The 13,107-nt window shown below is 41.6% G+C and overlaps 1 protein-coding gene across 1 annotated transcript in view; it reads left to right on the forward strand.

The window, feature by feature from the left end:
- PCNX2 (pecanex 2) overlaps positions 1 to 13,107 on the forward strand; it is a 160,961-nt gene that overhangs the window by 140,665 nt on the left and 7,189 nt on the right. The window contains exons 29-33 of the mRNA XM_056487140.1: positions 2,717 to 2,861; positions 3,852 to 4,082; positions 4,427 to 4,701; positions 5,657 to 5,844; positions 11,339 to 11,787. Of these exons, the coding sequence (XP_056343115.1) occupies positions 2,717 to 2,861; positions 3,852 to 4,082; positions 4,427 to 4,701; positions 5,657 to 5,844; positions 11,339 to 11,787 (1,288 nt within the window). The remainder of the gene's footprint in view (positions 1 to 2,716; positions 2,862 to 3,851; positions 4,083 to 4,426; positions 4,702 to 5,656; positions 5,845 to 11,338; positions 11,788 to 13,107) is intronic.

Below are 13,107 nucleotides of genomic sequence, written 5' to 3' on the forward strand. Positions count from 1 at the left end.
GTTTCTTTTACATGCAATTTTACCTTAACTTGTTTTTTAAATATTTTGAACCAGCCTGTAATGACAGCAGATTACTAATTGAGGTATGTTAAAAGTGGGCCAAGAAAACAGCAACAACCTTGAGTGAGGCCTGAGATCAAAGTGGTTGAGAGTCAGGCCTGAGATCAAAGTGGTTGACTTTTACAGCTTCATAATAATCTCATTAGTGTCTTCAGGAGAGAGCATAACAATGGGAAGAATATCTTATATGGATTAAGGAGGCTGCATGTCACAGAAGTAATGGCTTGAGATAGTGTCACATTATAGGCAGAAAGGACCCAAAAGCCTTATTACAGTTGTCAGGAGAATAAAAGATGCCCATAGTTTTGTGAATACAGCAATCTCCTCCAGACCGCTTTGGTGGAAAATACAATACATAAAATAATTGACTCTCAGCCTCTCACAACTATTGCCACTACTGATTTGCTCCTTGTAGCAGTCATGTTTGTTCTTAAAAATCCCCTGAGTTAGAGAACTTATTATGCAGAGGGATGACAAATGGATGAGCCTCCCCTAAGCCCAGGGAGAGCTGTAGGTGCTTCCCCCCCTCCCTACTGATGCTTGGCTGCAGTTTGCATGGCTGTCCATGGCTGTACCTTCAGCACATCCCCCTCTTCACAGCAGCCTGTTCAGCTGGTGCTGATGCCTGTAACACACTTGATGTGAATGCAAACTGTCGGTCTGTCTGCTCTGGTGTTCAGATTTGGCTCTGAGAACCTCCCAAGATGTAAAAACCAGTTCTCTGTCCTGCCTGTTCCTCCCTTCATCTCAGCCAACTTTTCAGAGCAAATACAGGGTGTGTTATGTGGGGAGAAACTATACTACAGATCATCATTAGATTCAGAGTTCAAAGTAGGTTTTACAATTTCATCCTGGGAAGATTATTTAGGTAGAGAAGGTTTTTTTCCCAGTCAAGGATTCAGCTGTGTATGCTAATGTTGTCTGGTGGGTGGGCAAGTGAAAGGAGCCTTCCTGATGTGTAGCCTTTTCACATATTTCATCCTGCTGGCTGCACTCACCATTCTCCCCTCACCCTCCCAGCTGGCTTATTCTAGGGCTTTCCCAGCTGTTAAGCAGGGTTTGAGTATATTACCATTTTCAGAACTGTGGAAATGGTGGATTGAAGTCAGTGGGGACCAGGACCCACTCCTTAAGGACACATAATAACTCCCACTGAAATCAGTGCTTGAATGTTTTGAAGATCTGAGTGTGTCTGTCTCTCTTAGGCATGTTTTAATATGTAACTTAGTACTAATAAATGCAAATCAGTTAAGAATTCGTAAAAGTTTCTCTGTAATCCTTGTGTTCCCAGCAGTGACAGCAGCCTGCCTTTTCTGGCTAGTTTTGGTCCCACTGATTAGTTGATTTGTATTACATGATGCTTTTATGGAGAAAATCAGTATCCTGCTGTTTCTCTGGTAACAGCATATGTATTTCCACTTTAATTTCTAAGACATGCTACCCACCAAGAGCAAAATTAGAATGCCTTTGAGCTGAAGTTGGCCAGGCATTCTCCCGATCTCTTCTTCTTCTCTCAGAGAAAAGAATATATTGAAAAGATTTTTTTTTTATAAAATAATTAAGAAAGCTCAATTATGTGGAAAGACTATGTGTTCTCTAGAGAAAGGCTGGGCAGTAATGAAAACTACTAACATCTTAATACAGCTTCTCCCCAGAGTTTTTGCAATCTAAAAGATCAACTGTTGTAAGAATGAGTGAAATCTTAGCAGGTAGATGAAACCATGTCCTGTGGGTTTGCAAGATATGCCTGTTTGTAATTGATGGGTCGTTTTGCTCAATTTTGAGATCACTTTTTCAGAGCAACATTGGGACAGCAGTCACCTTACAAGCATTATACAAGTGACAGTGGCATGGGAATCTTGTCATTCAGGGTGCAGATCCGAGCTGAAGGCTGATTGTTTCCCTTTACAAAGCCCTTGTTCAACCACCTTCCAGCAACTACCTGATTTTGTAGCTTTTACATTATGCTTATATCTCAGGTTCTAGGTAAACCATCAGAACCAGGCAGAACTGCCTACATCTAATTTCTTACTTTAGAAAAAAGAAACCCAGTGTGTATTTCCTTTAGGGCTTATTGTTTCAGTAGGATGTACATGTTGGTTGATTCCTGCTCTTACCTGGTCTGCTGAACAGTTCTGAAATATACTATTCTCAGTACATCTGCTTTAATATTCACATTTAGTTTTGAATGTCATGAGAAAGGTCTTAGATTTCCTGAAAGTCTTCTTTTTCTCTTATTATTTTTGACTTACAAGGAGAAGTGCTAACAGGACTGATCAATAAACTTTCAAATAAGGAGGCAGCTTCTGCTGGCTGCACAGGAGTGCAGCTGGCACTCTGACCTGGTCTCTTTGGCAGTGCCCTGAGGCACCCTTTGACTCAGTCACCCGTCCAAAGGACACCATTCATTCCAGGTGGCCCATTCATCTCATGGCTAGTCATTTAGAGAGCACGAAGGAAAACTGCCTCTCCCAGGGAGTGTTTCTTTTGTTAGAGAAACGTGATGTGACCCCTGCTTTGCACCCGCTGCAGGCACTCACCCGGGGCCAGAGGGTCACCGGCCACGGCACAGGTCAGCACGAGGCTGGTGACTGGCAGATCTGGCTTGGAGAGACGGGAATGACTTCTGGGAGTGATTGCTGCCTTTCTCTTACAGCTTGGACTCTTTTCTTTATGGGCTCCACGCCCTGTTTAAAGGAGACTTCCGGATAGCAGCAAAGGATGAGTGGGTCTTTGCAGACATGGATCTGTTGCATAAGGTTGTTGCCCCAGCAATCCGAATGTCTCTGAAGCTGCACCAGGTAAGGTATTTATTTATGTATTTATTTTTAACATTTACTATCATGTCTGTTTTCTTAGGACAACACAGGATACCTTAGCAACTGTCCAAAGGAGAGAAAAAAAAAAAAAAAAAGAGGGAAATAGAGTATTTGCCATCTTATTCTATGAAATATCCTTCACCAAGATGAAAGAGTTTGCATTTATTTATTTTGAATTCACTTGATTTTTTTTTCTGAACCTCCCAGCTGCCTATTTGAAACTACTTTGCAGAGCTTGACCCTGCATTTTTCATCAAAAGAAAGCAGAAAGTCTTTTCTTATTTTAGTTGTGTGGATACTATAAAGGTGGTTTCTAGATTGAAAGGAAATACATTGATTATGCTGATTTCTCTGCAAATTTCAGGTCAGGCCCTGTATAGCTTGGAGTTAATTTTGTTCTTGCTCTGGCACATTATGATTGAGTATCATATGCTTTTATCATGAATGATACTATAATTGTTCTGGATGCTGTGAATTCGTATCTGATTTTTTGATACAATAATTATATAATGTTATCGCTGGCCATGGTGCTGCTGGATGAAGTTTCAGTATTGTGGTATTTGCTGATGGCTTCCCAATCTGTGCTATTGTTGGTGGGGTTTTGTGAATAAAAATAAGAATTTCCACAAGAACTGTGGACTGCCCTATAGGTGATATATCTCTCCAACTTACCCAAAAGCTCTGTCCGCCATAGTTTCACACTTCATTTAATAAAAATGAAAAGGATAAGCTGGTATTCTCCAAGTGTTTTTTGTCCAGTGTAATCATGAAATCAGAATAGGTTACAATAAAAGCAAAATTGTACCTTTCTATGTTACTCTTAAATTAACCTCCCAAAAGACACTCTTTATCAAGTGTCAAGTCACTTGGAGGGGGATAGCTGGCGACTGTTCAGAAGCCAGTATTTTTACCGTCAATAGTTTTTTTGTTTTCACAAATGTACCTCTTCAATACTTTCTCCTGTACAATCAGGACCAGTTCACATGCCCGGATGAGTACGAGGACCCAGCAGTTTTGTACGAAGCGATCCAATCCTTTGAAGAAAAGGTGGTGATTTGTCATGAAGGGGACCCAGCCTGGCGCAGCGCAGTCCTGTCCAACCGGGAGGAGCTGCTGACGCTGAGACACGTGGTGGATGAAGGAGCAGATGAGTATAAAGTTATCATGCTCCACAAAAGCTACCTGAGCTTCAAGGTGATCAAGGTACGTATGCCATCTTTCTAATACTGCAGTAATTTAGTGGTAACTAGTACTATTTCTGATTAATGTGGCCAAAAGAAGAAGTTAATTGTAATTTTTTAAGCAGGGACTAGAGGCTAAAAGAGCTCTCTTCAGTTGACTTCCATTTTGCCACCCACGTTTGTGTCTCTGAAACAACATTTCAGGCTTTACCAGGGAGTAGCTGCAAAAGTCCATAAAAAGCTGTTGGTGCAAAGTCATGATGTGTTTGCACACTCATCCATTGCCGTTCTACTTAGATCCTGTAGTTTTGCATCTTGAGTAGCAAATGTTTTTGCACGATCTACATGTTTTTAACCCACCTGCAGGTCAACAAGGAGTGTGTCAGAGGGCTTTGGGCTGGCCAGCAGCAGGAACTGATTTTCTTACGCAATCGTAACCCCGAGAGAGGAAGCATCCAGAACAATAAACAGGTGTTGCGGAACTTAATTAATTCTTCATGTGATCAGCCGCTGGGATATCCAATGTATGTTTCCCCCTTAACCACCTCGTACCTTGGGACACACAGCCAACTGAGGAACATTTGGGGGGGACCTGTCAGTTTGGACAACATAAAAAAGTGGTTCAAATCCAAGTGGTTAAGGTAGGTGTTAGATTTTGGCTATGCTGATGAGATACCCTGCAGTCTTGGTTTCACTGTATTTTCTGTTAAAAGAGAGTAATTCTGTACTGTTATCTAGGAGTAAAAAAATTAATTGCAAGTAACTCCCAATATTACAAAAAAGTGCTGCAAATAGAACAGAAAGAAAATCTGTTAACTCATTGATGACAAAGCTTTCTACATTTTCAACATGAGTCATTCAAATCACACAGCACTACAGACACTTTTATTCCATGGAATTTTACTGTTTATGCCATCTAAATAAGGGTGTTTTTTCTGTAACTCTGAATATAAGTAAATGTGCTAGTGGATTTTGTTGAGTTATGCTCTGAAGCTTCGTCAGCTAGATATTGATCCCCAAGTTATTGTTCTTGCCCAAAACACAACTATTCACCATAACTGCCTGACTTCCCCTAACTATGCATGATCAGTACACAGCAATAACTCCCTTGCCTCATTCCCTGTCCTATTACAGCTGTAGCTGAGGAGAGGCAGGGCACCATGGAGACACAATGGTAGCCAGCTCGCATACCAAGACCTAAGTTAAAATTCAATATTATATCTAATGGCTTAACATGCTAGTTTCCCACAATGAAGCCCATCCCTCTGAGCTCTCTCCAGCCCATTCCTCTTTGCTACTTGGTTACCTCATGCAGAAGTTAATCTTTGGAGACCACTGTAACATTAGACAAAGAGCACTAAGGTATTTCAGGGTTCCAAAGATACTAAACACAGAGAAGAGTCATATACAATTGGCTTGTGTCATATACAATTTTGTTCCAAGTAAGCTTATCACACCATCATCTTTGCCATCTCATAAAATGTCAGAAGACCTGCAGTGGTATGAGAGTGAAAATTCTGTGAGGGCACCTAACACTGGTGACACAAATTTTCATGTGCAACAAGTGGCTGACCCTGTGTGTGTTCCTGCAAACAGAATGCGAAAGGACTGCCATGCAGCAGCTCACCACGAGAGAGGCAACGTTGAAGAGGTGGATAGTGGAGGGGGGTCTTCATCTAGCAACAATTCCACAGGGAATTCGAGCCAGAGCAGTAGCTCACAGCCCACCAGGGATGGAACCCCTCAGCTGCAAACTTCATCTCAAGAGGTCCATCAGCGGGCAGGTATTTGCACAATTTACTTGCCTTTCTCTGGAGTCTTCTCCTGGGGGGTCACATGGGCAGATGCTTTTGGGGAATCCTCAAATCCAGTGGAAAACTAATTTTAGAAAGAGAGTGCAGTTTGTCTCTCCTGATGACCAAGAACATGTAGGAGATGGCTTCTCTATATTGTTCCAGGTGTTTACTGGGAGGGTGTAACACAAGAATGATTCTCCAAAGGTTCCACTGTCAAAGTCCATTATGGGTAATTTTTGGCCTAGCAGGTGCCGCTAAGAATGCCAGAATAAGAAATGCAGATGGGAGGGAGTGTACACATGCAATGCAGGGAGCCTGTACTATGGTGAACCTCTGCTTATTGTTGTCTGGGAACAGCAGAATGAAAGCATGAAAAAATCTTAATTATCTTGGAAGGACTGTGACAATTTATTTGAGGAATTGTTTTGGCTGCTTATCAGCACATGTGGAGAACAAACAAATGGAAAATAGCTTCTTATGTCTATATAGCAGTTACCAAGAGAAAATTAAATGTTGTCAATCATTCTGTCGACTAACAGCTGAGCCCTTCTCAAATTATGAATTCAAAAATGCTTCAGACCTATTTGCAAGGAAGAACTAGTGGCCTTTACATTGGAAGTGTGTGTTAAGTGATAAGGATAATCAACTGTGTGGACAGTCACGTCCAGAGGGTAGTGGTCAATGGCTCAGAGTCCTGACGGACATCAGTGAGAAGTGGTGTCCCTTGGGGGTCCATCCCACTTTTACCACTGTTACTTAGTATCTTCATTAGTAGACAAAGGGATCGAGTGCATCCTCAGCAGGTTTGCAGATGACACTGGGCTGAGTGCTGCACTTGTCACACCTGAAGGATGGGATGCCATCCACAGAGACCTGCACAAGCTCTAGAAGTGGGCCCATGGGACTCCCATGCAGTGTAACAAGTGCAAGGTGCTGCACCTGGGTCAGGGGAATCCCCAGAATAAGCACAGGCTGGGGGATGAACAGACTGAGAGAAGCCCTGAGAGAAGGACTTGGGAGTGCTGGTGGATGAGAGGCTGGAAATGACCCAGCCATGGCACTCACAGCCCAAATGTGTCCTGGGCTGCATCCAAAGCAGTGTGGGCAGCAGGGGAGGGAGGGGATTCTGCCCCTCTCCTCTGCTCTGGTGAGACCCCACCTACAGTGCTGCATTCCCAGCACAGGAAGGACATCAGCTCGTTGGAGCAGGTCCAGAGAAGGGATACTAAGATGATTACATATGAGAAAAGGCAAAGAGAATTAGGTTTGTTCAGCCTGGACAAGAGAAGGCTTTGGGGTCTTAATTGCAACTTTCCAGTACCTGGAGGGAGTTCACAAGATGGAAAGTGAACAAGGAATGAATAGCTTCAAACTGAAGGAGGGTTTAGGGGTTTAATTGGATATTAGGAAAAAAAATCTGTACTGTGAGGGCAGTGAGGCACTGGGATATGTGGCCCAGAGAAGTTCTAGATTCCCCATTTCTGCAAGTGTTCAAGGCTAGGTTGGATGGGGCTTTGAGCAACCTAATCTAGTAATAGGTGTCCCTGTCCACAGCAAGGAGGTTGGAACTAGACAAGCTCTAAGGTCCCTTCCAACCCAAACCATTCTATGATTCTAAGTTTGCCAGTGGATCACTGTAAAATCTATCATTGTGGGATCAGGACTTGTAATGTAAAACCAATCAACTCTACATTTCAACAAGTTTGTGGTATTATTGTATAAATTAATGCAGAGAACTTGAGGGGTTTGACCCTTTTTTGTTTCCTGTTAGATAATTTTGACCTATCATTAAAGATAATGGGCAAGACTGGAAGAAATCTTGCCCTGAATATAAATCACATTACAAGAATAAAATAACTGTAGCTTTTAATTGTGTCTAGTGTTAGAGGAATCCCCATGTGCATACTCACAACTTGACACAACAGTAATCAGAGTAGCAAACTTAATTGTGATATAATGATCCTGAGCATACCATACAATAAAGTAAGTTAATTGTGAGTTGTTTAAAAGAACATATTGATTGGGTGCCCAGAAAACCATAATCAAGAGAGAAAGTCACACTTAGATAAGAAAAGCACCCTGGCTTTTGGTAGGACAACAAATGCAAGGAAATGGTAGCAAATGGAAATCTGTATTCACTCCTGTGATACTGTAGAAAATGACACAAAGAATTTTTGGCTAGTGCCATTAAGGACAAGAAGCTAAAAGTGGGCTTGTGGCTGTTTATTTTTAAAGAGTATTTAGAAGCAAAAGAAATCCTAGCAGTAGTCTTGATCTTTCACTGTATAGAAAGGCAGGGTTACCAATATGCAATGTAGAAATGAGAAAGAAATCTGGTTTATATTGGGAGAAAACACAGATAATCTATTTGTATGATCTGATCATTAAACAGTTCCTTCCATCCCAACAGCTACAAAGAACATGAAAGAGTGGCTATCAAAGCTATATGGTTAATTAAGCAAAGCCAAATGACTCATTCAAAAAGGGTTTTAAGAGAACTGGTTAAAAAACAAGCTCTGTTCAATAAGTATCAGGACATTAAGGCAATACCACAGCACTGGAAAAGAATTTATGCTATGCCTGTAAAAATCATAATATTGTTGTCCTGACATGTACAGTCCTAGTGCCCTAATTTAAGGACATTTTTAGTTGGGAAGCACTTCAAAGAAGAGCCAAAAAATGATCAAAACTCTGGCAAATATGTCCTGTATTGAAAAATAAAACATGTTCAAGCAGTTGATATTGTAAGAGGTGCCTTGATCGTAGTCTGTAAATATTTACCTGGGCAATGAAAGGTGACCAAAGACCATAGGTCTGAGCAGACTTGGATGTAACAAAACTGAACAAATTAAGATTTGAAATTGAGCATATTTTTAATATTGAGAGAGTAAATAAATAGTGAAACAAGAGACTAAGAATTAAGATGGATTCTCCATGACTGGAGATGCTGGATGCATATTTTAAAATCACAGTAGCAATTAATAAAACCACACAGGAATTAATTCTGGGAAGTTCTATGGCCCATGCTATATGACAGCAGACTAGATAATCATAATCATAATGCCTTCTAGATTAGTAATCTCTGCATCAAGTGCTTTTAACTTCTTCATATTTCATATTGCATTTTGCAGTCTGCAAAATTGGAAAATGCAGTGAAAGCGTTATATAAAAGTGTGACCAAAATCAGGAGCACTGGAAACATGTGGGGTTCTCCCCCAGTGTCCTTATTTCATGATACAATTTATAAAACAGCCTTTGTTTTTCTAAGTGTTTTCAGGGACAGAGTTTTTTAGCTATAGATGTGGGTGGTCTCCTGCCCAATGCTCCAACCACTGCATTTGGAATGAATATAGAATACTTTTGGACAGAGGTCAGCTTCACAATTTAAATCACAGATGTTTGGCCACATTTGCCACATCACAAACTAACACCACAGCCCCTCTGTTCTTAATTCCAGTCCCTTTATTTTTATTTAAGAAAGGTAACCTATTGAAATAACCATCAGATCTGGAGACCACAGCACTTAAGCAGAGCCCCAGGGTTTGCAGAACCTGAATCCCTGCAGAGGCCAGACATGCACATGGCCATGGTAACAGCAGCCAGGCCTGGCGCCCATCATGGCACATGAAGGACAGAGGACACTGGCAGAGCAGTACACAGGGACCATGGAATCACAGAATATCCTGAGTTGGAGGGGACCTACAAGGACCATCCAAGAAGTCCAGCTCCTGGCTCTGCAAGGACCACCCCAAGCATCACATCCTGTGCAGAGAGCGTTGTCCAGGAGCTTCCAAGAGCCATGTGCGTCTGTCCCATCATTCTCCGGCAGAGATCTTGCGGCTCTTATTACTTAGGAAATTTTTTTTTTTTATTGTTTGGTGTATAAAAGTAGAGCTAAAGATACATTGTAAATGAAGTGTGAAAGTGTCCAATACTTGCCAAACCAGCTAGGTTTTAGTGAGCTCCAGTTAGGTTGTAGCACAGCTCTGCTCATCTGACTCTGTGCCAAGCTACCTAAATTCTCTTTGCTTCAGCATTTGAAAAATGGGGATAATGACACCAGCCTCTGAAAAGCAGATCTGTGGATGTAAAACAGCATGTTTCAGCCATATAATGTAAATGGCTTGGATATGAATTTCTGCATTGCTGGAACCTGCATGAATTCAGCAGTCATGTTTTTAGAAGATAGTGCGAGATTTCTATTCCTTTGTGCCAGCAAAATTTCAGTATTTGGAGGAGTGTTGGGTATGGGGGAAAACCAAAGCAAAAAAAAAAAAAAAAAAAAAAGGGATTACCAACAGCCTGGAAATGCCTGCCAGAAAAACTTGTTTCTGTATTGATGGCTCTCAGCAGATTTCCTGGCATCACCCCCCAGCTATAGCTAGGAAACCAAAATGCCAGCTTGTGTTAATGTTTGGAGTTTCCTGGAGAGCAAAAAAACCCAAGCAGGTACTTTCATGATGGGGTATTTGCTGTGTAAGCCTGAGTTAGAGCCTGTCTACAGAAACAGTGAACTCTGCTGGGGCCTGTGGCACACACCAACCCATGGCAGAATGCCTGCAGTACAAGCAGGCCTCTGGTGGGTTCACTGGCCAGTATTTTATGATTCATTTTTCATTCTATGGCTATTTACATACACAAACATAAGAAATACAGAAGTTGTTTGCTTGAATGATGGAAGGTATTGATATAAATATTAAATATGGGGATGTATTTGTACAGGAAGGATTTGTCTAGGCATGTCAGAATAGCTTATCTGATCTACTTTCTGTATCCAGTAGTGGCTATGTTGAGATGCTTCCCAGAAAGGGACAAGAGCCTTATGTGAGTCTCATTCAGACCTCCAATAGTGTATCCTACTGAAAAGCATTCACATCTTTTCAAGTCTGTGATGTACTGGATCTCAGAGTTTACTGTTAGTCTTAAAAACTATCTTGTGGCTTGAATGCTGTATTCTTCCACTTGGCTGAATTTTGAAATTCTCTCTCTCCATATGCAGGAATAATTCTTTTAAATGTGCCATTGTTTTAACTTATGGGTTTTTGGTTTTATTGTTGCATTTAATTATACCAAACCATTTAAGGTAGATATTCAACATTCCATTAGTGTGGTTGTCAAAGGGGAGCAGAGTTACAACAACACTATGCTCAATCATTCACTGGGCTGATTAAACTGTACATAGCAGAACAGCTGTGAGCCTGTGATTAGAGTGCTGTGCTTTGCTTGGGGTCTCATTTCCTTGTCTTTTGACTCAGTGCACAACCTCTAAAGCTATTTTGACCAAAACTCAGAACACCTGTAGTGGAAAACACAGAAAGATTCATAAGTTTAGGAGTTCATTATTTTTGCTGTTCTTGGAGTTCTTATGCTAATAAAACCAGTGGTAATATGCCAAAAGTAATATGTATACATGGGACACTGTCAAGAGCATGGAGCTCATCAGAATGCCACTTACTTAAATATATTAATCTTTCTTTTGAAGGAAGGAGAAAACCCAGGAGTCAGTCTGTCCAGGCACACACTGCTTTAAACCAAAGGCCCCCTGCTTCAAGTCACTCTGGACCAATTGTAGAAAGCCGCCAGCCTTTCATCCAAACATCTACATCTGCCCACGAAATTGCCCAAAGGCTTTCTAGTAGCCAGCTGTCATTCCACAACTCGGCAACATCTGTGTTTTCTCAGTCCCCTGCTGTTCCTGTTGCTGGCCAGCTGACTGTGCAGGACCGAGCTGCAGCAATGCTCAGGTCCAGCCTGGCCTCCTCCACCAGCTCAACTCTCAGCCTGCTGTTCGGCAAGAGAAGTTTCTCAAGTGCTTTGGTGATTTCTGGGCTCTCGGCTGCAGACGGAGGCAACACGAGTGACACGCAGTCATCCAGCAGCATGAACATTGCCATGGGGCCGTCTGCCAGAGCAGCAAGCCAGGCAGCTCGGGTAAGGCTCAAAACAGCAGCACTCATGGGAGTCCCCTTCTGCTCGCCTGTCTGGTTCTTAACTGCCCTCACCACCACTGGGTTTCTTCCTTCTCAATGGTCAGAAAACAGTTTTTTCCAAAACAACGTTGGGATTTTGGTATTAGTTTTGGATTTTGCTGCATCACGATGAAACTGTTTGGTATTAGTGTTTGTTTTTGTGAGTAACTGATGGGGAGGCTGTTATGCACACACCTGAAATTGCAAACTGGGGCAAAGTTGCTTTTCCTTTCCCTCAAAACAGGGACTTATGTCTCCATTTTCTGCAGCCCAGGTCATGAGTACCATCATAGCAGACTAAATAGCTCCTTCTTTGCCTGCTTTAAGTTCTATGCAGAACTTAAAATTATTTTATCTGTAGGAAAAGAACAGTTTCCCCTGAATAGTGTACTTGTTCTGTCCCTCTCTCTGACCAGAAATTCAATCTAAGACCTGAAACCTTGTCACTGAAAGTTAGTCAAAGGAATCCTATGCAAAATATTTACCAAAGGAAATCAGCATGCCCTGTGATTAAGCATTTTCTAACAGCAAAACACTACACACAAAAAATGTCCAGCCTTCTTCCCAATATACTCACAGTTTTATTCCTATCTTCCCTAAAAAATTCATTTCATGTTGTAGAGTTCCTGTTTTATTGTTTACTTAAGTGTATTTATTTAACTTTGGTTGCCATCCACTGCTGTCCTGAAGTTTGAAAATTGGCCTCAGCACCAGTAAGGAGAAACATGAGAAGATGAACTAGAAATAAAGGGTGACTGCAATTAGACAACATAATTAGACAGACTTTTGCATTTGGCCTATCAAACTGGAAACCAAACTGGTGACAGGAAAAGACTGAGGATAGAAGTCTCAAGCACTTTTCTGTTACTGTCCTTCTGAACTGTGTATAACTTCCCTAGTTTCCAAAGAGTTCTCCAAACCTCAAGTGAGAAAAGCTCCTCGGCCTGTGCGTATTTTGCTCCCAACCCAAAAATACCATGTTTGGTAGCTCCCCAGAGTTTTGCCATGAACTTCAACAGGAGTCAACTGAATGTTACTCATGTGGATCCAATCCTGCTTTGTTCCTGTAACAAGTATTAATATGTCTACATATACAGCTGAATATATCCAAAGAGAAAGCACAATTCCAGCTCTCAGGAGTTTTATGGCCTAATTCGCAAGAACTCAGCCAGTCTGCGATACTGAGTACTTATGGTAGGATTCACCTTCTCCAACTTTAAGCTGTCTAAAATTTGGGCATGATGTCTCAGTAGGTTAGTGTTGAGGCTTCTGTCTTCAGTGA

Source organism: Oenanthe melanoleuca, chromosome 3, assembly GCF_029582105.1.
Source record: "Oenanthe melanoleuca isolate GR-GAL-2019-014 chromosome 3, OMel1.0, whole genome shotgun sequence".
NCBI classification, from domain to species: domain Eukaryota; kingdom Metazoa; phylum Chordata; class Aves; order Passeriformes; family Muscicapidae; genus Oenanthe; species Oenanthe melanoleuca.